Raw genomic sequence first — 25,247 nt, 5'->3', positions numbered from 1 at the left:
TATATATATATATATATATATATATATATATATATATATAATATTAAAAATTTATAAAACGGGTAGCTCAAATCAAGCAGTCTGATTGGTTCATAGCAGTGATATAATGAGCGTATATAACGGGTAGCACAGATCCGTATCACTCCGTGACAAACAGGGTTCAAGTTATAATCTGACCTTTGTTGGTGTCTTACGCCCCATTTACACCTGGTATTACAATGCAATCTGATACAGATCGCATTTTAATGCAATCTGATACAGATCGCATTTTAACGGCGGATATAAATAAATAAATAATGACAGAGAGAGACAGAGATAAATCGTTGCTTATTACGTGATTCAACATTTCCCTCTTTCACACATAGGAAAACGCACACACACACACACACACAGCAGTCCACTACTTAGCCCAGATGTAAAGACTATTGCTCAAGGAGAAACGCAGTTCCGCCCTTTATGGTAGGTGTAATATTAAAGTGTTATTATTTTACGCACTGCTTGCCGTACTCATACAGAAATGTCTGTTGATCAAATTGTAAAATTGAAATCAAAATGTCAAATTGTAGTGCGTCTGTTAGCCTACTTTCTTTTTGCCACACTTGGTAACCGTTTCGCGTCGGGCCGAACAACGCCCCTTAACTGTGATATAATAAGCATATACCACAGCCTGTCGAGAGCTATTGCCTAGATAGATAGATAGATATAGATGAAGATGCAGTCCTCAATTATGTTATAACACCCAGTAGTGACTCCAAATTCCTACTAACTCACTCCAGATGTTTTGAAACTCATAGTTCGCTATCAGCTGACTATCACTAGCCGCAGTAACACAGGTTGAAGTGTACTGTATATTTGGGTTTCAGAGTGCAATGGTTGCAGTCCTAAGTGGCTGTTGTTTATTCATTTTAAAATGACAGTACGAGACCTTTTTGCTTTAACATTCGATTTAAGCATCTCAGACAAGTGCAGATACTATGAAGATGTAGTTAGTTTTCAAGTCTAACCTATGGCACATTGTCTTGACAGGTACCCAATATTTGAGAATCCATATCCTCTGACCATCCATGAGTCACCAGTGACCTGCTGTGAGTACTTCGCTGACTGCCCTGATGAAATTATTCCTGCACTTTACTCTGTCGGCAGCCGGCAAAAGAGACAAGGTTATAGCAAGAAGGTAAATTGCTCCTCTGTGTAATCTATGTTCAAAATGCATTCGACTTTTTTATTTTATATATATATATATAAATATATATATATAAAAAGAAGCCCATAAAACATTACATTACATTTTAACATGTGTTGTGTCCTTTTCACAGGAATGGCCCATTAGCGGAGGAAACTGGGGTCAAGGCACTCAGAGTTACCCTGAGATCATAATCACTGGGTTAGTCAGAAAAATTAATGAATGAATCAGTTTGTTATTTTGATTCACTGACAATTGATTCACTGTTCTTGATCTCATATTCTTTTGTTTCTTTATTTTTTTAATGCCCCCACCCCCTTAATAATAGACATGCTGATGGGACGATCAAATTCTGGGATGCCTCTGCATGTGAGTAGTTTTGTTTGTTTTATTCAATTTATTTATAGGGAGCCATGTATAATGATGCAAGTTTTGGGACCTTTAGTTACAAGAGCTAATTTCCATAAGAAGTCCTATTCACAAATTATACAACGTACATATGTACAATTAACCCAGTAATAATGCACACATCCATATCATCAAGTCAAATAAACGTGCATATAACATACTTGACATTAATGTTTGCATCTATGAAACATTTAGAAGCGCAATATACATGTAGATTCCTCATTAGCTCAGCTGTAGTATGCAATTCAAAGATTGCCATACATGGATACATATATTATTAAATTATGTTTTGAATGAAATGCACAATTATCGAGTATATTGCATTGATGATAATTTTATCTAGACTTTGCCTTAAATATTTTAGCATTTAGACACAATTGATAAAGCTTACTATTGTCATGGCCACAGTAACCTTTGAAGCAAGACTCTAGTGTCCAATTTGTTTATGCATAATTCACAAGAACTAATCCAGGTGGCATCATTGTGCACTTAATGCTGCCTGGAATTACTGTGTATCAAATGAACATGAAGTGAACTGAAGGCATGTATCACCATATCTTTATGTCTTCTTTTGTCACTCTTCTCAAAGTAATGCTCCAAGTGCTGTACAAGCTGAAGACTGCCAAGGTTTTTGAGAGGGCTCGCGGTAAGGAGGATAAGTCAAGTACAGAAATAGTAGAGGAGGACCCGTTTGCCATCCAGACCATGTCCTGGTGCCCTGAGAGCAGGATGCTCTGTGTGGCTGGGGTTTCTGCCCACGTTATCATCTACAGGTTCAGCAAACAAGAAGTCACCACTGAAGTTGTGCAGGTGGGGAAGTTATCATTGTCTGTGGCAGTGTGTCATCACAAACATGCAGATTTATAGTTTTGGAAATATTAATCTTTATTTAACAGCAGACAGACCCCTGTCCTTTGTAATCTTTATTTTTTTGGGACAATTAGACAGGGAAAGACAGCATAGGGAAAAGAAGGTTCTGGGATAATTTCATCCAAGGAGAGAGATGAATGTACTGGTATTTTAAGAGGTGACAGTCAGATATATCCAAGAACCAGCCTCTGTGTGACATATCATCTCTTGTGTTTAGCTTTTGGAGGTGCGGATGCAGTGTGAGTTTAGCAATGGGGACTCCCCTGATACAGGAGGGGAGAAGACCCCTACCCTGCCCACCCCGGGGGCCTCCTCCAGCCCTCAGGAGAGCGAGCCACCCACTCAACCCTCCACAGGCAGCAATTCCACTGATGGACCCCGGGACAATATACCATGCCTGCAGTACGGACAATTACGCTTTCTTGTTATGTTTTGCAAAAAGGTTGAATTGGGTTCTTGGTACTTGTCACTCAACACTTGATGCCGAAGAGGGATGTAGTTATCCATTCAATCCTTCCAGTCAGCTGCTCAACCCTTAACAAAATGTTCACATCAGTACACCTGGGGAAAATAATCCTCTTAATAACACTAATAAAAAAAATATGATATTGTCTATGTGGCTTACCCAAAGGGTGATAATTCATTCCAGTGTAATGTGCCGCCTGCTGTCTCATCCTGCTGTGTGTTTGATGCAGGGTGCGGAGCTCCCCGCTAAAGCAGTCTCCGGGCTACCAGGTGGAGCTGGTGATCCAGCTGGTGTGGGTGAGCGGGGAGCCACCTCAGCCGATCACCAGCCTGGCTATCAACTCCTCCTACGGCCTGTAAGTCTATCCAGCCTGCACACTTCAGATTTTAACATGAGATCACTTTATGCTCAAACTTGTGTTGATAGCAATGGCTATCCCGGTGCAGTGTTTGTGCATCAAGAAATGTTAATTGCATCCTGTTACACTGAAGGTAGTAACCTTTTATAAAGTGCAACTGTAAATAAACTCTCCGTGTGTCCCTCTACCCTCCTGTGTTTCAGTGTGGTGTTTGGAAACACTAATGGTCTGGCTGTGGTGGACTACCTCCAGAAAACTCTGCTCCTCAACATGGGCACAACGGAACTGTGCAGCCCATCTGACCCCTACCCAAGGCAGCCTCGCTCCCCTCGCAAACCGCGACAGCCTTCTGGAGGTGAGCTACACTCACCTACTTTTTCATTTGTCTTTCTCCATAGCCAGACTAACATTATTAACCCTGAAATAAATGCTTTATGTATGTATCTTCTTCTCTCATATTTATTTGCACTGCTAAAGCAATCTAAACAATTAGCTGAATGGCTGTGGCTGTAAGGATGGGTAAGGGAGGCAGAGCTGACACTTGGCAGCAGCCTTGACTTCTCACCATGAGCACTGCCTCCTGCAGTAGCTCCTGTCCCTCAACAGGGGGCATCACTCACAGATTCTCCATCTGTTCAGTTGGACAGACCAAAGACAGCGGAGCATTAATTTCTGTGATCTATTCAGTCAGAGTGAATGCTGTATCAGTGTTGCAACAGCATTTTCCTTTTTATAATAAAAAAAATACATAGTTGATACTTATTTGCTTGTTTTAGCTTTGCGGTTTCTGTCATGTCTTTACAATGTTTTTGTCTCTGCCTGATCATCCTGTGATTCACTGTTGGTATTCATTAATTTCAGTCTCAGTGGCCTGGTGCTAGATTCAAGACTCTTCTATTTGGGCAATCTGCCATGGAAATTTTTATTTATGTAGACTGCAAGAGTACTTATCTGAAATATGTTGTTTTACTGTTTAATTTCAATTAGAAATACAGCAGCAAGCCTCTGAGACTCTTAGCTTTTTTTCTCTTGCAATTATGATGTCCAGTCATTTTTCTGTCTCACTTTTTTTTTTTACTGTTGGTCTCTCTATGATTTGGTAAAGACATTCCAACTGTGACGTCTTGCATGTCCAGACTTTCTAAATTGTATACCGAGTCTGTGAAAAAACTACGCTCATCTCACTTAAGTAAGTCATGTTGTGTCAGAATTTCTTTCCTCCCTACAGTATAATTTCTCTCCTCTAAGCCGTTCCTTTTTCTCATAAAGATACACTCCCTGGTATTGATGTAGCACCCCTAAATCCCCAAAGCTCACTATTGACTTTTTAAAAACAGCAGCAGTGAGCTGAGAGGAATTTTAAGACTTGAGGGCACTTCAGGTAGTGTATCTTTAAACCCTGCCCCCTATTACTAGACAAATGATACTGACACCTTGAGTCAACAGATTTGTACTAGATTTGTGAAGTGAACTCAAGTGTGGCTTATTTACTACACTATGGGTAGCTGTCCCTGTATTTGTTCAAATAGGTGACCCTTTGTTATTTTCACTTTATGCACTGTAGGAATTAAGACTTGCTGTGTGTCATCCAAGAGTACGAACAGTTCTACCATGTTTAATTACATTTGTGGCTCCCACAGCACCCTGCGATACCAACGATGGGTCCAACACCTCAGAGGACCGCTGCAAATCACCTACATCTGGTAAGCCTGCCTTTAGTCTGAGTACTTCATACAAAAAAAACCCAAACCCTTTTATTATTTTGAAATACATAGTTTTCAAATGCTGCCATGTTGGACTTGTCATGTAGGCTCTACCTCACCTTGCAATTCTGATGATGAGCGCAAACAGAAGTTCATAGAGAAGGGTACTGTATTTTTAAAAGCTGCATGTCCATTTGAATTTAAGCATTTAAAAATGGCTGGAGTTTTCTGATTTGTCCTTTTTAAACCTTATTTCCAGTGAAGTTCAAAAGCAGACGCTTTTCCAAGACGGTTGCCAATGACTTTGGTACTGTATCATCCAGATGTATTCTTTCTGATTGCTCACTCACTCTCTGAATGACAGCGTTCTAACCACACTGTGCCTTAATCCTACGCCAATCTGTGCATCTTGTGCCAATGAAAGAAAGAATGCTTTCAAGAAGTGTCTACTAATCATGTGGTTTGAGGGTCACATAGTTGATTCATGAAATAAATCAGAATTCTTTATCCAATGCATGACAGGACATCTTTTGAATTACAGGCCGCAGATTTTCTATGCAGATTTTCCTCCAAACGCTGTAGGCTGTTACACAACTCTGGATTGAAAATATTATGCTAAATTGGAATATTTTATTTTTTTCCTAATTCCAAAAGCATAGAAAATCTGCCTTATTCTACAGTACTAATGTCTAACCGTGTCACTTTAATGTTTAAGTGAATTATTTCTCTTTGATTGTAGACACTTGCTCTGTGTGTTTCCGATTCCAGGACTTCAATTCAGTGTTAACTCTTTGGCTACCCACTGATTTTTCCTCCTCCTACTCTCTTTGCACAACTGTTTACTGAATTGCAGTGACCTTATTTCTTGACTGTGCTTTGCTTTGGTTGACATTACAGGCCCTTTGGTAGTCTGTGATGCCTCTCAGACTCATTTGTATTCTCAGGGTTTCCCTAAGGGTGGTTATAGACTTCAACAGGCAACTTATGGGGTTTTACATGTTAGATTGGCAACACTCCTGGTAGCAAGCACCAAAGTTAAATGAACCATCTAAAATCATTTGAAATGTTTTTAGAATCAGAATATTCCTCTTAAAGCAATGCAGTCCTTTTGCACACAGTGTGTGACAGTATTCTGTATGTCCTCAACAGTTGTCCTTCAGTATGTATCACCACTCTTAAGAATGACTAAAAATCATAATTTATCTCAATGATTTCGCACTGATTTGCACAGTAAAAACACTGTCACAGACTATAGAAATGATAATTACGGAATCTTTGATTGTAATTCATTTAAATGATCTTTTGATTTTTCAAAATGTTTAGCCATCATGCTTTGCTCAAAAAATAGGAGTATTTGTTTCTGTTACAGCCAAGATGTCACGGAGAATTAGCTCATCTAGCGAGCAAAAGACAGACCTGGGTAAGCCAAAACTACTGAATTTTAGCTTCTAAGAACTTTTACATTTTCCTACAGGTGTTCATTGTGTCATTTCAATTTTCTGCTGCTTTGTGTGAAGTTCACAGCTCTTAAATATATGTGAGACTACATATTGTCTTATAGCGTGTTGGTGTAAATGTTTGACTCTTGGGATGTTATACTGTAAGTTGAGACAAAGTCTCTCTGTTTGCACTGTGAGAAGAGAAGAGGTTCCAACGGCGCTGTGTCACATTTAAGAAGCGCTTTTGTTGTGTGAAGGAAGATAAGGCGGCAGCCAGGATGAGCAAGAACGGGCCCATCAGTAGAACTGAGTCAGCCCCCAACTTCTGTGAGTGGACCAGTTAGGTCTGTCTTAGGCTGAAGTGGGTTAACTGGTACTAACCCCCACCATTGCTGGGAGTTATATTTTCATTATTCTGAATGGGTTGACATATGACACTGATCCTCTCACAATGATGGTTTCATTCTTTTTGAGGAAGATCGACTGACCTGACTGCACTCAGTGTTAAAAATCTTGCTTTTCTTGTTTACAGTTTTTCCTTGTGAAGAACACACATGGCGGGTGGTGTGTTTAGCCTTCCCCTCTGTGTCACAGGTCTTTTTTACTGTTGGGATGCCTCATTAGCTTTTTAAAGAGGCTAAAAGCTTGTGTCAGCTGCTGTCAGCACAGTAATGAGGCATTCCACGCACCAGTTCTTCCTTGGGAGTCCCTGTACTACCTTGCATGCATATTTTACACATTTGTTTCACATTGAGAATGTTGTTGTCAAATGTAATTGCAAAAAAGTACATTATGGGAACCTTTTAATTGGATATAGACTGTACAAGAGCATCTCAATGTCAAAAAGCTTTTTGGTGTACCTTAGTCAAAGGTTTGTTGTTTTTTATCACTTTCATAAAAGACATGAATATGATTGAGGATGTGCTCCACTAAACATATGGTAGCACAACAAAGTTCTTACCTACATTTTGACTTGGTGGATTTAATACCAATAACATCTCTAATTATCCTGCATGGAGAAGCCCTCTATAATCTTCTTACCCCGTTCATTTCACACAAATCATTTCTTAATTTTCTCGTTTTTGTGCTCACTCCTGCTGTCCAGATGCCAAGGATAACTCATTCACCCGCTCACGTAGTTCAAGTGTAACCAGCATAGACAGAGAGTCTCGGGAGGCCATCTCCTCCTTTCACTTCTGTGAGAGTTTCCCCAGGAAGGTGGACAGCCTGGTCAGCCCCTGTCTGCTGGTGGGAACCACCCAGGGCTCTGTGATGATGGTGGCCCTTAGCTTGCCACCCGGTGGGGACCAGAGGCTGCAGCAACCAGTTGGCATCTCCTCCTGTGGTAAGAAGCTTGATGCAATTCAACAGGTGGGGATCTGAATGTGACTGTTGATAATCAGTCGGCATTGAAACAACAGTACAAGGACAAATCTCCTACACCTGTCTACAGCAGTCACTACTTGAAGCCTCTTAAAATCACACTTTCCATAAGACATGAGAAATCTAGCTTTGTGCTGCAGGGATTGAACATGTATTGAAGATAAAATACAGTATATTGTAGGCAATAGCAAATGTTTCTTCGTCCATTACTTGTTAAACTTCAGAATGACTCTGACCTTCATAGTTGAAATGTCTTGGTGGTTTCTTGCGCTATAAAGAGTAGTTGAAATTTAGAAAGGAAGTGGTAAAGGGGTATGGAGATGGGGAAATGTGGTCACTTGAAATCTGTGTGTAAGGAGTTTTGTTTCCAAGAAGGTCAGATTCCATTCCCAGAAATCTCTGCACTTTGGGAAGTTTTTGTTGAGTCACTTGTTGTATTTTTTAGCAAGTGAGTGTATGTTTTTGATCAGAATTTAAAAATGCAGTTCAGTAATCGTAGGTGCCACGTGGTCACATTGAGTCCACAAGTTCACATGCATTGTTTGTTCAAGCCATTTTTGCAGCACAGCAGCACTGCATATCTATAGTTACATTATAACTATTTAAGTCAGACATTTACTAAAAAACAGGGTTAGAAAAGGACCCAAACCAGTATTTTTGTATTCCAAAAAGTGAAAGGTCATGACAGTTTTAGGATCATTGTATTGCACCAGACCTTTTCTTTAACCTTTTAAGTTTTAAATTGGAAAAAAGAAAATCCAATGCCTTAGGGAGAGTACAGGACAAAAAGCCTTTGATGGTTTGTTGGCTAGTGGATGTGGTTTTATTTATTTCTCATCACTGTTATTGTACAGATGTTAGGGTTAGGGTTAGAAGATATCCAACTTATCACACTCTGTTGACTTCTTTGTTGACCTTGAATTAAGGAATGTAGCACTGAGTAAAAATGTGCTTGATATTCTGTAGTAATTTGAAGGCTGTCTTTAATCCAAATTAAAACAATACCTCTTAATACCCATTCTTCAGGCACTATGGTCAGACTCAAAGGAGGCATTTTGACTATGGCCCTGTTGGATGCCACTGGAACTCTGCTGCCCCCTTCCTACGAGCCGTGGTATGACTCAAATGCCTCCGAAGAGGAGAAGGAGAAGAGCCGGAAGCGCAGGCCAGCCTCCCCTCCCTCTTCACAAGACGGTCAAGATTCCCAGTTCGCCGTGCTGTGTTCGGAGAAACAGGCCAAGGTGGTGGCCATGCCCTCCCAAACCCGCATCTACAAACACAGCATCACAGAGTCCTCCTTTGTGCTGAGGGCTGATGTTGTGCAGATGTCCGGAGCCAACTGCATCACCTGTTTCTGTGCTAATGGGCACATAATGGCTCTAAGGTATAATCCCTTGTAGCTTCTACTTATATTTGGCTTCTACTTTCAAAATATCTGATGAAATCATAAAAACTACTACTAATTTGTATTGCACAATTCTTAGTTGTGGTCTCAATGTCTCTAATTTGTATCATTACAGTTTGCCCAGTCTAAGGCCTCTGCTGGATGTAAACTACTTGCCGCTGACCGATATGAGGATAGCCAGAACATTCTGCTTCTCCAACGTCGGTCAGGCCCTATACCTCACCTCCCCAACTGAGATCCAGAGGATCACTTATAGCCAGGAGACCTGCGATAACCTGCAGGTCAGATACTCTCAATTGGTCAAGGAGTTATACCGTGAAACATTTAAATTCATGTTTCATCATTAGATGCAATAACCCACATAAGTGCGGAGAAAAGACTTCCTGTGTGGGTTTGGAGGACACAATTATCTCTTTTTAAGAAAAATTCTGGTGTGAATGTTCAACACGCAGTTAACAATTTTTGTCCAAATGTTTGAACCAGCTCTGTGCTGTAGTATCACTTTAACATTACGCACCATGCTTGTAATGAATCTTGGCTTTCCGATACAACGCCAATTATTCCTACACTAAGCTCCCTGTGTGGGCAAGTAGAAATCTGGGACCTTTTGTCTATTCAGATTTAACATCAAATGAGAAACGCCGGAAATGGGGACACAGAAGAAGGCATATTGTTATGTAGTGGACTTATTAAGCTACTGAGGTCACTAGTTTTACAATGGTAGTTTAAAAAATTGTGTTCTTTTCATGAATGTGAAAGTACATAATTTGTCCATTATTGATACCTGAAATGGCATGGTGTATATATTTAAAAAAACTGTAGGATACTTTTTAGGTCAGTCTGCATTGCTACAAGGAATATAGATTGAAATAGATGTGCTGACGTTTATGTCTTCCTCAGGAGATGCTCAGTGAGTTATTTACCCCTGTGGAGACACCAGAGGCTCCTAACAGAGGTTTCTTCAAAGGCCTTTTTGGGGGAGGAGCTCAGTCCCTGGACAGGGAAGACCTCTGTGAGTACAGAATGGCCTAGTATCAAATTATGATTTCTTTTCAGTCTAATAATACATTATATAATAATACATTACATTTTGTCTTACTTTTGTGTATACTGTATAACTCTGTTTATTTTTATTTCACTGGCTGACCAAACCCAACTATTAGAAGTATTTTTGGTAATGGTATTTCAGTTACACCAAGGTGCCATTGGATTTTACTTTGAACATGGGAAGATTAATGTTTGAATTTGTCAACACATTAAATGGATTTCTCTTTGTCTTTGGAAGTCGGTGAAACAGCTGCTGGTAAGGCCTCCCGTAGCCTGGCCCAGCACATCCCTGGTCCAGGGAGCATGGAGGGCATGAAGGGTGCAGCATCAGGGGTTGTGGGAGACCTGGCTCGCGCCCGGATAGCACTGGACGAGAGAGGGCAGAAACTGGGCGAGCTGGAGGAAAGAACTGCAGCCATGATGGCCAGCGCAGACTCCTTTTCCAAACATGCTCATGATGTACGCACCTGTCATTTATTTGAGGACCTAAACATTGTTTATCATCTTAACTTGTTATTTGTGACTCTCATTTTCCCTCTTTTCTCCCTTAAGATGATGCTGAAGTACAAAGATAAGAAGTGGTACCAGCTCTGATGGCAGCGCGTGGAGCATCGGACTCTGTAATCACGCACACCAGTGTCTCTTAAGAGCTGCAGGTTCCTCTACTTCTCTTCTCTATTCCTCTCCACGGGGGGTTCTGCTCAACAGACTTGTGCTTTTATTCTTGGTACAATATCATACACTCTGCATTACCTCAGTCACCGGAGGACTGCTGCGGAGTTGACACTGGCTGACCCAACGTAATGAGAATGGAAAGAAATGGAAGAAGAGAACACCTTAGGAATCTCTCTTTCCATTTCTCCTGAGAGTGATGATGTTTATTTAACATCAGTACACCAAACAGAAGAGAGGGGACCTATCATTTCCATCATCATGCACTCATATATACCCTGCTGTTTTGTTCTGATTGAGGAAAGACAATTCTGCAAAAGATGTACTTGTAGTGGCCTGATTGCAATTGTTCTTTTTTCTCTGCCCTTTATCGTGTCTGCCAAACACAGTGGACATAAATGAGGAGAAAAGTCTGATGAACCCTTGTCCTTCAAATCTAATCAAGTCAAATGAAGATGCAAGTCTGTATAGGAATGATTGAATCAGTAAAGGGCATGTGTATGTTTGTTTTTCTGGTTTAAATTATTTTATTATTAGAGTCCCTTTTTGTCATGTTTTGTCCGTAAAGGGCCTCTCAAGCACTTAAAACCGTATAGAATAGACAGGGAGTTAATGAAATGCCTCTCACCGAATAAGGGCTGGTAGTGTGCTAGTTCATCACCGACCATTTCTTTTACTGCATTTTCCAACCAAGTTGTTTTAAGTGATAAAGACTAATGCTGTGTTTTCTGAGAGTCACCTTTTGTTTTTATTTTAAATTACATTATTTATTGGAACAGTAATAGGAAGTAAAATTAGTCTGTATGTTGGCCATTAAATTTTTTTTCTTTGTCAATTAAATGGGCTAAGTGCTGAAATGTTTACCCTCACTGAAGAGTTTACATTAATCTATCAGAAAAACTAAGAGTTGATACACTGGAAAACCCCTGAAGGGCTTATATTCTTCTAGCATTCAAGGGGCTGTATAGCTAAGTCACGTATGAGAGGGATATGTGGAAGGGCAAGACAAGGATTGTCCTTGTATGATTAGCATAAATGTATATTTTGGTTACAATTTTATGTGATAAAGATTCTACCTATACATGCTTATTCAGATTTGTTTTTTTGCATTCTGTCATAACTGATGTTTTTTTTTTTTTGTCTGGTTTCTCAATATGTACGGAAAAAAGCATGTGTCTCTTACAGCACAATGGAAATGGTAATCCTGTCTTTGTATTTGTAGCTGCCAGTAGAAATGACCAAGCACCATAGTGTTCCTCACAAGGCCATTGGTCATTTCTCTCTCAGCCATTCACTTAAACACTGTTTCTCTTCTGCCTTTGCCTCATGACACATATATGCTAACCTCTACCTATATGTATGTCTGTGTGTTTGTGAACATGCATATATTCAGGAATATGTGTATGGGCGCCAATATTTATAATACTACATAGATACAGTGTATTACAATAGGTCTTTTGAGGTTCTTGTTTTTGCTTGACTGTGTTTTCAATGTGATTAACTAGAGTTCTATTGTAATTAGATTTCTTTTTCATGAGGTGCAAGGACATGCTGCTATTTGTGTCAATGTAGGAGCATTACTTGTTGGTCTGTTATTTTGAAAAGAGAGACTTTGACGGTCTGGATTGCTGCCAAATGTTGTAAATAACGGGACAGCTGGACACAAATCTGATAGTGCAGGTTCAGGCTACGTGACATACTGTACACTTGCGGCCATGTTCTTTTTTGACACCAAAGACTTGCTTAATTTCACAGAGTTGTCTTGATTTTTTTCCCAAATGGTAAGAGTTAGTCGGGGTATCTTGGACAGCACTCTTAAATAAGAAGTCTACTGTCTGTAGTGTTGGATAGTAGATTGGCTTTAGCTTCTTTTATGGGCATGTCACCCTCATTACCCAAACTCCTGTACAGAGGATAGGCAAAGTGAATTTGAAGAGTTTCATTCCAAAATGAGAGATCCACCAAAGAAGAGCATGCGACACTGACTCACAGTAAATGGCTGCAGGCATGAAGTAAAACTGTTAGATGTTTTGATCCATTTTCTTGGATTTTCGAGAATTAAATCCTGTATACTTAGGAGATGATCAGTGTTCGGTTAGACCAAAAATGTTTTATCCAAGATGGATATACAGCCTTTTGGAATAAAACCCTTCAATTTTTACTGCCTGATTTTAATCTACTCTACTGTATACTACTGAGAGAAACCCATTTCAAAGAGCAGTTATATGGGTTTTGCACTTGCACATTTTTTGTACTTGTAATTTTGTTATGAGTTTTGGTGTGTTTATTCTAACCCCATTTTCTTATTTTTGAAAGGACCAAAACATGACAGAACCTATGCTTATCTATGTCATTTGGCAATTATGCTGATTGCTTCACTCTCAGATTTGTTTTCAATGTCAGGTCAATGATAATATATTTATATATTTGAAAACAAATATATATATATGCTTTTAATTTCAATAATATATTAAAAATGAATACCTTAAATGTAATTTTGGGAGAAAATAACTCACATTAATGTCAAAACAATGGTTGTGCATAATGATCCATCATCCAGACATGAAAATAAAATAATCCTGGTTATATATTGAACACACTCATCTCTGCTACTGCAGGAGGGTCATCTCCACTTGGTGGGCTGCTGAGTCTTTCTACAAAATGTGGCCTCGACTATAAAGTGCTTCAGTTTGCAACAGATGTGTCCTAAATGGTCTCTTATTGCACATTGAAGGATGCATGATATTAAGTGTTTACAAACTTGAAACAACCATGTATTATCCCTCTTAGAGATTGTCTGTTCTGGCATTTGTATTCACCACCATGTTGAACAAAACTGAAGTTCTCTTCACACATCAGAAGCGTGTCCCATTTTCATTTGATCATGCCAATTGTATAAGTGTGAGAGATTATATTTATTTTATTGGTACATTTGTTTAAGTTACTGGTTGCTTAATGAAAACTCTTGCTTTCCCTGCACTGTAGAAATGCATAGAAAGCAAAGATAGGCTCACAGCACCGCACAGGAGAGCTTAAAGGTTTCTCAGTCGCCATACTTCGATCCCTCTGTCTGTCTTCTGGGATGAATATGTGTGGAGTTGCAGTATTTTCTCATAGTAGGCAATTTTTGTACAGTTTTATTAAAGTAAATTTCACATGGATGTCTGAATTAATCTGCTGCCACAAACAATTTAGACTGTAGATACAGTATGTATATGTATGTATAGAGATATATATATATACATATATATACACATATATAATTGTGCAATGGAAAATAAATGTAAAACCAGTCATAACATGTTTTGTCTTGTTTCCTGTTTGCTCACAGACCTTTTGGACATGTCCCTCCACAGGTCAGAGGTCAGTGTCGGCTATAGATTGATCTGTCTTGCTGAACAAGTCCAACGCTGCACATTTAGACTATGCTATAGTTTTTTAAACATCCATAGTGGCACAAATTCTTTTTTTGTTTTCAGACTATGTACGAGTTGTGAAAGATATTTCTTCTCTAAAATGATTTTGTTTACTTTCTTTCATGCGGTGTCTTTATAATATAGCTTATAATGTCATGGTATCATTTTTGTGTTTTAATTGGTGTAATTACAGGTGCATCTATATATATTGGCATATGTTGCATACCATAAGCTGTAAAAAAGAAATATCACTGTCAGTCCATTTTTATTATAGGGTCACCTGTGCTAGGCATATACCTTTTTTATAAACAATTATTTCCCTAAAACTATGACATTTCTGTTATGTTGTGCAACTACGGATAAAAGTAGTTCAAACTTATAGGACTTGCTACAGATCCATGAGTATTTAAAAATCCAAATATCTTTGTCAAGCTGAATTTTGGTAGAAATAATTCGGAAATTATGCATAATATTTAGAGTATTTCCGATTGTATTTGAGTGTTTAAGTATTCCATGCAATTTAAGCATCATGCTGGAATGGCTACTGTGTGTACCATATACACAGTTTGTAAAAATCCAGTTATTAAAAAAAAATAATAATAATTATCATTGGTTTTATTGTTTCAGTATATATTTTATTATATTGTTTTTATTTAGTTGTTATGTATTTTTTATGATTTTGTTGTTTTTTTTAATTCACGACTCTTTCATTTCCCAGAAGCCCCTGCAGGTGGCGCTAGCGGTCGCTGAACTCCCGTCGTCCAGCTGGGGTAAGAACTACAACAGCAGATTCTTAAGCCGAGGCTGAGCATCATCCTCACACGGGCTGAACCGCGGCGGATGGAGCGGAGGGACAGCAAAGTTGAATGCGGCGAAAGCTAGCCACAAAGTCAGCCACAACAAGTGCACTCTGAACAGGTACAGGGAATTGTGTATTATTCTCTACGAGCGTTTTTACGGTAGTTCTATATCGATCTGGCTCAAGCATCAACCTTTTAATTTTTACTTCGGATGAATGTTTGACTGAGCGTCTCGCTCTGTAACCGTTGCGATGAATTAAACAAAGACGATGGACGCAGCCGGAGAAGACGCCAACTGTTAACCTTACGGATTTCCCCCCCATCTTTGCCAGAGGATTTCACACACACGTGGCCAACTCGGTTTAAAGCTTTTATCACCAGCTAACGTTAACTTTACGATTCCGTCGACGACAGATAAAAGTAGCTAAATATAATACTTCATTTGTTTGAGTCCGTACGCCAGCTTGATTTAACCGTTAACATGCATTTAAACGGTTAAAGACGTTGAATTCGTCTGGCGGACTCCGTTGACTTATAACCGACTAGCTTCTTAATGTAACGTAGGACACATTACCACTCACTTAACTTACACGCCTCCAAGATTTCAGCGTCAATAAGAGTGCCTCAACCTGTCTTGTTGGCATCGTCTTCACCGTTTTTGCTCAAGAGAATTTAAGCAGTGCAGATGTTTCAGCCAGGATTGGACAGGTTAAAGGGCGTCTGACAGACTCCAAATATGGTTTCACTGTGTTTTCTATTCTTCTGGCCACAACTAATAGATTTGTGTAATTTGGAGCATTGAACTTGGGAGTTACATGGACCAGAGTGCTGGACTACCTCTGCACAAACCCCTTTGTGCACTTGAGGTAGGTCTCCATATTTTGTTTTTAAGATGAGCCAAGGGCCAAACCTTGTCCTCCAGTGGCTGTCGAAGCTCCATCTGGCCCAGTATGTGGAGTCATTCATTGACAATGGTTATGATGACTTGGAAGTTTGTAAACAGATTGGGAAGCCGGACCTTGATGCCATAGGTGTCCACATTGAGTACCACAGACACAGGCTGCTCACAGCAGTGCAGAAGCTAAAAGAGGAGGACAAAAGGAAAACACCTAGCTACTATTTCACCTTAGAGCCTCTGGATCCTTCTGCTTGCAACCACTCTTCACACTCAGTCAGAGAAGATGACTTCAGGACTTTGGGGTCTAACTCACAGACCACAGGTATACACCAGGCCTCCTGTCCTGGGAACCATAACCCCAGAGTCACAGATTGTGATGACTTTGTGACATATCCCAAACTGAAACTCAAGGTACTGATAAGGGATAAACTTGCAAAAGATGGAATCAACCTTGGACAAGCACCTTACACCTATAAGGTAGGCATTTTTTACTTCTTATTTTTTTGTTTTTACATTATGTTGATATTAAATGCTGGCTCTTCAAGCACTTGTCTGGTGGGATTTAACGCGCTTACTTTGATATGTTTGTGATGAAGAGTGTGACAAATTTATTTGATGGTGCTGACGTCCACGGATTCTTGTTCGTTGCTCCAAGGATGCTTTGGTTTCACTGGCAAAGGTCTACTGAGATATGGTGTAGTGCTGTTCAATTTCTCTTACTCTTAATTAAAACATTTGCATGCTAGGGGTAAAAGACCCATAATCAATTTTTTTTTGGATTAAAGCATAGGTTTTATGTAAACAAATCTTACACGATTCAAATAAAGTTAACAACAACAGTTGTTTTGAAGTGTTCTTTGCCATTCAACTTGCAGAGAATGGGTATGAACTTGTTGCATTTATCTTTGGATTCAGGGATTTCCTTTAAGACAGTATGGTGCTATGCCATCATCCTGTACTATAACACTTCCAAAATAGGGCGTTGAATCCACATTGGTAAATAGTGTGAGCATATAAATGCAAAATATCTTATAATGCTAATATTTTGGCATCATGCTGTGGGGCAGGTGTGGCGATAGAAAAGGTTGTCCATTAGTTGTAAGGTTGGCGGTTTGATCTACATGTCGAAATGTCCTTGAACAATACACTGAATATCAGTTGCTCCTGATGGTTAGACCACCATTTGCCATGGTGCTCATGTTTGGACAGCTGGGCAGGAATAAGACAAAATTCACAATATGGTAGGTAGCTTACTGGTAACAGTAGCCATAGTAGTGCTAAAAATAAACCTTGTACTTTACAGTTAACACGCAACCAATGAACAAAGTTAAAAATCCTCTGATGTCTGCAGCCAGATGTCAGTGGGACAGTGGATCAATCTGTCTTGACAGATGTTTACTTTACCGATGATACATTAACTGACCGCATGCCATTTTATTTCTGGGGATCTTCTCTGTTCTGACAACTGTCATGTCTGTGTTGACTGCAGACTGTTAATGTAATTGCAGAGGACAGTTTTTCTGCTTTGGCTTCGACTAAATCCAATGAGCTCTTAATAGAGTCAAATAAAAAAGCTGAGTGGTACAACAATCTGTCGCTGTCAATAGAAGGCATAAATGGCGGATTCTGGAGATTATATCACAGAAAACTGAGGACAAAACATGGTACACTGGTGATATGAATCTGTTTGAGCTGTATTGTAACAGACTGTCGGGAGCGAATCCCTGCTAGCAGCACTGTTGGACACCACTCCAGATATCTTTACACGTTCAGACCTGAGGCTCAGTTTCTGTTCTCAGCAGTGGCACTTTGAATGAATTTATCTCATCTTGGTTTTGTCTATCCTCAGCAGATTACAAACTTAAAATGCTGCTCATCTATCAATCAATCAGTGAATGTGGTCTGACAGATGGTGAGCCAGGTGCAGCTTTTCAGTTAGATTGAACTGATCTTTGGGTCATGACAAATCATAGAGAATATTAAGACTGTTTAGGGTGCCTTTACACAAGACTTCATACTGTGCAGTCTTGTGTGACTATATGTGAAATTGTGCACTGTTTGGTGTATTCTCATTTATTCTGATAATGATAATCTAATTGGCAATGTTTATTTTACTTTAAATACTGTAGTTTCACTGTACCAACAGTATTATTAAACCTTTATTTAACCAGACAGGACTCTAGAGAACAACTTCTTATTTACAAAGATGGCCTGGTAGTACTGTGTAGTTCTGTCCAGTTTCACGGCTACAAGCACACTGTTCATGAAAGATTCAGAGGCTATAAACTACAGAGGCACTTTGTGATGCACTTCCAACCTTTTTGTAGGTTACAGTCAATACTGGTACAGTTAGATTTACCCAGAAAAGTTTCTTTAATTCTTTAGACTTAAAAGCATCACCAGCTCTGGAGTCAGCACAGCCATACTGGAGTTCATACATGGGCAAAACCAATGAAAGGGATTTTACTGTAGTGAATTGGACAGCTATGCTTCTGCTGCACTAGTTAGTTGATGAAGCCCCTGTACAAATGAGTCACTAACAAACAATTTATGCTTAACTTTGGTTTTCCAGCTTTGCACTATGTGTGCAGGATTAGGCCTATGTCATCCTGCTATTTCTGTCAGAATCTGGCCCATTTGATTCCTCTCACATGCGTGGCCGTGCATGATATCATTCATTTATGGTGTGAGTATTGAATACCAGCTTGATTTGGAGCAGTTTACTGGCGAAGAGTTGACTTAAAGTGGTAAGACTGGTGGGCTCTGTTTGATAACAGCGTTTTGGAGCAGTTTGGCCTTTCAGGTTCATCAGATTTAGTCCATTAAAGAGTCACAGAATGCAGGTATGTAGGCCAGTACAGCCTATTTTTGCAGCAGGAATAGCATACAGCAGCTTCAGGCGAAGTCTGTCAGCAAAACCTTTTCCATTAATTTGTGCATTGCTGGGCCAAATATCTGTTTAATACTGATATAATATCTATATAGTAGGTATTGTCTGTTATTGTAATAAAAGAATAACATAACAAAAATACTAAAATACACTATGGAAACACACTCTATATTAGTCTATAGTGTCAGTTGCTTTGGTTAAATTATATTTTTGAAAAAAATCTTCATCATACCATACGTCACTCTTTTTGTGAGTGAAACTCACATTAGCCTTGTTTGTGTTTAATCTAGCGGAGATTATACAACAGTGTGGTGTGTCCTCAGGCCATATTCTGTCTGCAGTTCAGGAACTGCAGTGATTTAGATTTGTAATTCCACAATGCCTCTGCCTCTCAGTCTGGCTTTGGTAGTGCAATCAATTCCCAATGAGCAATGGGCTTTTCTGCAAATTCTGCACGCATGACTAGTTTACACCATCCTGCAGGATCTATTAGTTTTATTGAGAGAGAGAGAGAGGGAGAAAAACAGTAATGCTATAAAACGTGGTTGAGCTATAAATTATCTAAACACTGGTCACCACTCATTGTGGTGCCAGTGTTTAGATCCACATAATAACATGGAAAAGCAAAATTCAACATATAACTAGAATTCCACTGACATTGTTGAACCATGAACTTATCTTTCCCAGCGGTAGAACCCAAAGAAACAAACACACACTTCACAGCCACATGAGGTTTCAGTGTAGCTGTAAAAGTCTTGTCATTTTACAGTATTTTGCAGTGTTTTGTGTTCACACAAACCTAGATTTGAAGATTTAAATCTTGCTAATTTAAAATGTGGTTGTTAACTTCAGCAAGAGCCCATCAAGATAATGAACACACTTTCTAGATGTGCATCAAATTATTAGCTTTGTCATTTGACAGCGAAGCATACATTCTATTATTCATCACACCCAGACCCTTTTGGGAAGGATTGCCTTTATATCTGTCTTTTACAATGGGCTTCAAATCCCCAGAAGGCCTCACTGCAGTGCCTGGCCTGAAAGGCATCCTCAGAAAAGGGAACAAATCTTAGTTGTTCTGAAGATTTCCCTGTGTTACCCTGCCAAAGGATCGGAGGACAAGCAAAACCAGCAGGCCGCTTTTGCCAGAAGAAAAGCCAGTCTGAATAGAGCCTGGCAAAATATAAGCTCTGCACCAGCTGACAGCTGTCGTTGCCTTTGTCACTTTAAAATGGAGATTGAATAGAACTGTTTGTTGGTTTTAAAACACCAGCACCGATTTCACTATAAGGACCAGTATAACATTATGTGAAGGAGGACCTGTAAATAAATGAGAAGTAGTTCTGTAGTTTTAATGGTCAATCAGTTTTTCTTCTGTTTACTTAAGTACTTCATCCTCACCACCTTTAAAACAAGGCAACTCGTTACGTGAGCATTTACTTTGAACTATTGCCTCACAACAAGTTCCTGGGTTTGAGGTCAGCTGGGACCTTTCTGTGTGGAGTTAAATGTTTTCTCTGTCCCTACATGAGACTGTCTTTGGGTGCTCCACTTTCTCCCCACAGTCCAAAGACAGGCAAGTTAGGTGAATTGTGGTGACCTTTCCTGTGTACCCCACTTCTCGCCCAATATGAGCCGCTTGCTACACTGCAAAGAATAAGTGGGTACAGCTAAGGACATGATGGATGGACTTGCTTTGCAATGGTGAAACAATTTACCAATTTATGCCCGAAGTTGACAATAAATAAAAAATAAAAAATAAAAAAAAGGTATTTTAAACTTTCTCTAGTACATCCTGACAACTAAGAATCTGTAAAATAAAAATATTGTGTTTGTAAATATGCTAAACTTTTAACTCATTATCATTTGTACAGACCTTATTTAGCAGATCGCATAGCGCCCAGATGTGACCAATGCATACTAAATGAAATTCTGATCCTTCGTGGAGTCTGAACTCACTTTTTAGTGCTACAGCAATCCCTGACCTCATCCAAAAAATCCAGCGAGTTCCATGCAGTGAGATATACAGATTTTAATATTGAAGGCAGGTACCCTGAGTTGAGGTGCAGGAATCTGCATCAAGATGGAAAAGGAAAAACTTGGATCACTGCATCCCTAATTATCACTTGTCGTGCAGCCCGCTTCTTTTTTTACTTTTGAATATAGCTGCTGAACAAAGGCAAGACGAGACAGAAGAAGGTACTGGATGTTTTGTTTTTATTAGGGGTTGGTAAAACAGCTTTTACAAGAAATATGAGTAAAATTAGGTTGGTTGGTGACTCCTGATGAGGATGTTGCTAAATTTTCAAGTTATTGTCCACGTTATGGGATTGTGAGCAGAGTCATTTTCATTATATTCAGTCTCCAGAGCTTTATGATCTAGTATGAACATGTTGCCTTCCTGATCATATACAAACACACAGTTATGTTAGGCCGAGTGCACAAATACATCATATATGTATATACATTAGATTGTATTACAGTGTGTGTCTATCCATTACCAGCATCTTCTGGCATTTAGTGTGACGTACTGAAAGGTTAGGCCTACTTATGGCCTTGATTCATAGTATGTCGGTATAGATTATGTCAAAGCACTGGGCCATTACAGGAATATTGCTGGATTATTGCACTGATGGTGCCAGGGGTGGAAGGGGGCACAAAGCACTCAAAAGATTAACATGCCATGAACATACTTGTTGCTTATAGTTTAGGATGTGGTAAATTTCTGTCTGGCTTGTTACTCATGCAGAAGTCTGTTCCCCTCCTCAACTAAACAGGACTGTACAAGGACAGCATTAAACCAGCACATATTCACCCACTGCACATTAGGGGTGCAACTAACGACTAATTATTTTGAAAGTCAAATAACCTATAATCTATTATTGAAACAATTGAACGAATATTTGGATAATCGTAAAATCACTCAATGCCTCTTATTTGGCTATCAGCTTTTAAATATAGCTTGAGGCTGTGTGAGGCATGTGCTAATTAACAATAAAGACAATAAAATGAATACTGCATTAAAAAATGCATCTATTAATGAACGTTTCTGCTGTAGCAACCAGAATGTTCCAAGGAAATAAAGTCCTGTCAAGGACCAAACAGGTGTATACAGTAAGAAATAACTGTGTGCAATGTTGTGCATTGCACTCATCTGTGCACCTGATCATCTGTTAACAATGCATATCATTTAGCTAGTGACAGAGTAGCTTACACGATAGTATTGCATCACACCAGGACAAACTGACACAATATTTTTATGCAAAGAAAGGAATAACTTGTATAACAAATTTACAAGAGGGAAAATAATAATGAATTTGTAGTAGACAGCATTTTACAAAGTTTATAAAGTTTCCCATAACTCAACAACTCTGATTTTTTTTTTTTTAAGGGAGTCTAGGACAAATTGTCCAATTATCTCAACGCCATTAACAAGTCATTGATGCTAACTATCTTACCGTGTTAAGTCTTCATCATCGGCAGAGCCAGCGTGCCTCAGATGCTCCAGCAAAACTGGTCTGCTTGCATGTCAGGAAAAGTCAGCCTTGCAAATGCTGCAGTTCACAACATTTTTGGCTGTGTAAAGAATGAAATGCGCCCACACTTGGAGGTTTTAGGTCATGAAGGTGTAAATACCATCGCTGATGTTGCTAAGTTTACTGTTTACTCCAGTAAGCTGATGGCGTCGCTACGGCCCACTGACATCATGAACAAATCGTTAAATTTGTTGGCAACTGATTTCATCAGCCATTTTTGCTGACTGTTGATTTATTCATTGCACCCCTATTCCACATTAAATCACTGAGTGTTTTCAGACATGCGTACACTGTTCACACAGGGAATACGTTATGTATAATGTAAACTGCTGTGTTAGGCAAGGCCTTATCACTGACCTATATTTGTGAATTTAAGATTAGAATTGTCTGTGGGCAGTGGGCTGGAGGTTAAGGAAAGATGTTGTTAGTACCTCACTGCTCTGTGTACTTACTACTATACGGTTTATTTTCATTTCAAATGGCCCTCTGCCCTCGTGTTGCCTTCAAGTAGAAATTATTCAGAAGAGCATCTGAAGGGGCTTTGCCCAGAGAAACCAAGAGAAGTGCATCTTCATCACGCACTTTGTTTATGTCGAGCAATACAACACTGTTTACATATTTTGGACCTAACAATATCTAACCTCAAGAAGGGAGGGTTTTATTTTTCTCTTTTCTGAGTGAATATTTTGTGTAAACATTTCCCCTAAGCACCCCTAGCTATTAAAACACTCCTCAGTCTCCAGCCTTTACCTCTCGGTTGCTTAAGCTATTGTATAACAATGCTAAGTAGGTCTTACAAAGTATGTGGCGCCCTCTGAATTTAAATCACTGTGTGGTAGGAAAAGCCTCTTGCTTTGTGGCAGACACACGCAAGAGGCAGTTACATAGAGAGGAAGTTTGATTCATGTCTATATCAGAGCAAGCACTGGTCCCAGCACTCAATGCTTTGGACTGCTGTTCTTAATTACTGTAAATTTTGTTTTTTAAGAGTTAAAATAGAAAGTTGGTTTCCTACTTCCCCAGAGACTCATTGATATTGGCCTTCTGATATATAATAATAAATAGAATAATAATATAATATTAGTCATATATTATTGGCATTCCATGTATAATTTTAATGTCTTTGTTGACATATGTTTATTCATGTTAGTCTTGTGTTTTCCTTGTCTGAATTGAGGGTTTAGGGAGGATTGTAAAGCCACTTGAGGCAGATTTGTGATAATAGGCTTTATAAATAAAAGTGACTTGACTTAAGTCTGTCCTACATTTTTTCTTTGTTACGTATTTGTGGACCGGAGATAACAAATAAAAATCATCACTTGACATGATAGCTTTGCCTTTGCCCTGACATGAATTTGTGTGTATAAAGATGTTTTTCAGTGTCTCCTTGGCCCTAACCCTTCTCTCTCTCTCTTAATGTTGCGTTCTCTTGGAGGTCTTTGAGCCACACTACATTGACCTTGATCACATTCCATTACAAGGGTCTAACCATGCTCTCTGCTGCTGGGCTATTTTTACTGCATGGCAAGGTCTCAGCAAGGTTAGCAAGCATTTTCAGTCAGTCAAGCAGAGGAACCTAGTTGTGTAGAGGTAGATTAGAGAGCTGTCTTTCAAAAGAGAGGCACACACTATTTGTAGTTACTATATGTAGTTATTATGCAGCTATGTTTCTTTTGATATTTTCAGGTTTTGCATTTTGCATGATTAGATGCAATGTTTTGGTCTATTGTAAAGGTTTTATGTACCGTAATACCAGTGTAAGACCCGAGAGAGAGAGAGAGAGCGCTGTAAAGTTCATCTACACTATTTTGATTTGTAATTGTTAAAAAATTCAAATCAAAATAGTAAATGTATATATTACTGAGAGGGCGTATCACATTAATTATGTAGTAATTTTACTACATATGGGTTGCACCTTATTCCAGTGCAAGATGTAAATGGCCATTGTCAAAATGAACTGAGACCAAGAAATCACAAAAGGGGCCAAAAACTTCGACAGAAGTGCTACAAACCAAGCAGATAAAACTGTATTATAAAGTTTAATTACTACTAAGGCTGTTAAGTGAGTTACTAAACGTCTTGTCATTTAAGATTCATTAAACCAATGCTGAGACCAAGCTAAGCCTAACTAAACTGTCACACGCCCACGGGCTGCAGTAATTCATCATGACTGCAAGTCTGTAACATCGACAACATATTTTTTATCATTAGAGATCGAAGTCCTCTATTTCTTTTGAAATATAGATCCTATGGATCGCAGCTTAGTTTGTTTACGTGTTTAGAATATCGCTGTTCATTAGTTCTAATTCCACATGGCTCGTCTTAATAATGTGAGTCACTCCAATTCACTGCATTAAGCAAGGCATTTTTAAAAAGGATGTTGTTCATTCTGCATTATTATTTTCATAATAAGGCAATGAATTAAATTTTTGGCAGGATCACTTAGGCTAAGTAGATTTTAGTCTCTGAACCAAGTACTTTATTAATATATTTGGATATTAATTATACTTTTCTCTAGTGCAGTGCAGCTGTTGGGCTATTGACTTGTGAATTAACTCTACTACATCACTATACTGCCCCAGATTATCCTCAAAGAGAGCACCAGTTATGTACAACAATGTATTGATTTGGCCCTAGTAACTAAGAGCTGTCCATTCAAACACTTGGCACATTTACAGGAAAACACACACACACACACACACACACACACACACACACACACACACACACACACACACACACACACACACACACACACACACACACACACACA

At 39.1% G+C, this 25,247-nt stretch overlaps 2 protein-coding genes across 15 annotated transcripts in view; both read left to right on the top strand.

Annotated features, from left to right (window-relative positions):
- The window catches only part of stxbp5b (syntaxin binding protein 5b (tomosyn)), a 28,926-nt gene extending 15,296 nt beyond the window's left edge, over window positions 1–13,630 (top strand). For 4 of the 8 annotated variants that reach the window (XM_046062439.1, XM_046062438.1, XM_046062436.1 and 1 more), the window contains exons 13-30: window positions 1,027–1,174; window positions 1,317–1,384; window positions 1,512–1,552; window positions 2,181–2,401; window positions 2,679–2,863; window positions 3,157–3,282; window positions 3,489–3,640; window positions 4,926–4,988; window positions 5,096–5,152; window positions 5,248–5,295; window positions 6,358–6,408; window positions 6,629–6,754; window positions 7,533–7,772; window positions 8,837–9,194; window positions 9,331–9,496; window positions 10,116–10,227; window positions 10,501–10,721; window positions 10,815–13,630. In XM_046062439.1, the coding sequence (XP_045918395.1) occupies window positions 1,027–1,174; window positions 1,317–1,384; window positions 1,512–1,552; window positions 2,181–2,401; window positions 2,679–2,863; window positions 3,157–3,282; window positions 3,489–3,640; window positions 4,926–4,988; window positions 5,096–5,152; window positions 5,248–5,295; window positions 6,358–6,408; window positions 6,629–6,754; window positions 7,533–7,772; window positions 8,837–9,194; window positions 9,331–9,496; window positions 10,116–10,227; window positions 10,501–10,721; window positions 10,815–10,856 (2,425 nt within the window). In that variant the 3' untranslated portion in view covers window positions 10,857–13,630. The remainder of the gene's footprint in view (window positions 1–1,026; window positions 1,175–1,316; window positions 1,385–1,511; window positions 1,553–2,180; window positions 2,402–2,678; window positions 2,864–3,156; window positions 3,283–3,488; window positions 3,641–4,925; window positions 4,989–5,095; window positions 5,153–5,247; window positions 5,296–6,357; window positions 6,409–6,628; window positions 6,755–7,532; window positions 7,773–8,836; window positions 9,195–9,330; window positions 9,497–10,115; window positions 10,228–10,500; window positions 10,722–10,814) is intronic. The other 4 variants (XM_046062441.1, XM_046062440.1, XM_046062442.1 and 1 more) reach the window with 4 other exon arrangements.
- A 1,472-nt stretch (window positions 13,631–15,102) lies between these two features.
- Window positions 15,103–25,247, top strand: part of sash1b (SAM and SH3 domain containing 1b) — a 58,872-nt gene continuing 48,727 nt past the window's right edge. For 4 of the 7 annotated variants that reach the window (XM_046062446.1, XM_046062445.1, XM_046062444.1 and 1 more), the window contains exon 1: window positions 15,277–16,525. In XM_046062446.1, coding sequence (XP_045918402.1) covers window positions 16,043–16,525 — 483 coding nt within the window. In that variant the 5' untranslated portion in view covers window positions 15,277–16,042. The other 3 variants (XM_046062452.1, XM_046062454.1, XM_046062453.1) reach the window with 3 other exon arrangements.

The sequence above is a fragment of the Micropterus dolomieu genome, linkage group LG11 (assembly GCF_021292245.1).
Source record: "Micropterus dolomieu isolate WLL.071019.BEF.003 ecotype Adirondacks linkage group LG11, ASM2129224v1, whole genome shotgun sequence".
In the NCBI taxonomy this organism is placed as follows: domain Eukaryota; kingdom Metazoa; phylum Chordata; class Actinopteri; order Centrarchiformes; family Centrarchidae; genus Micropterus; species Micropterus dolomieu.
The sequence above is the reverse complement of the archived record's forward strand: the minus strand, read 5'-3'. Positions and strand labels throughout refer to the sequence as shown.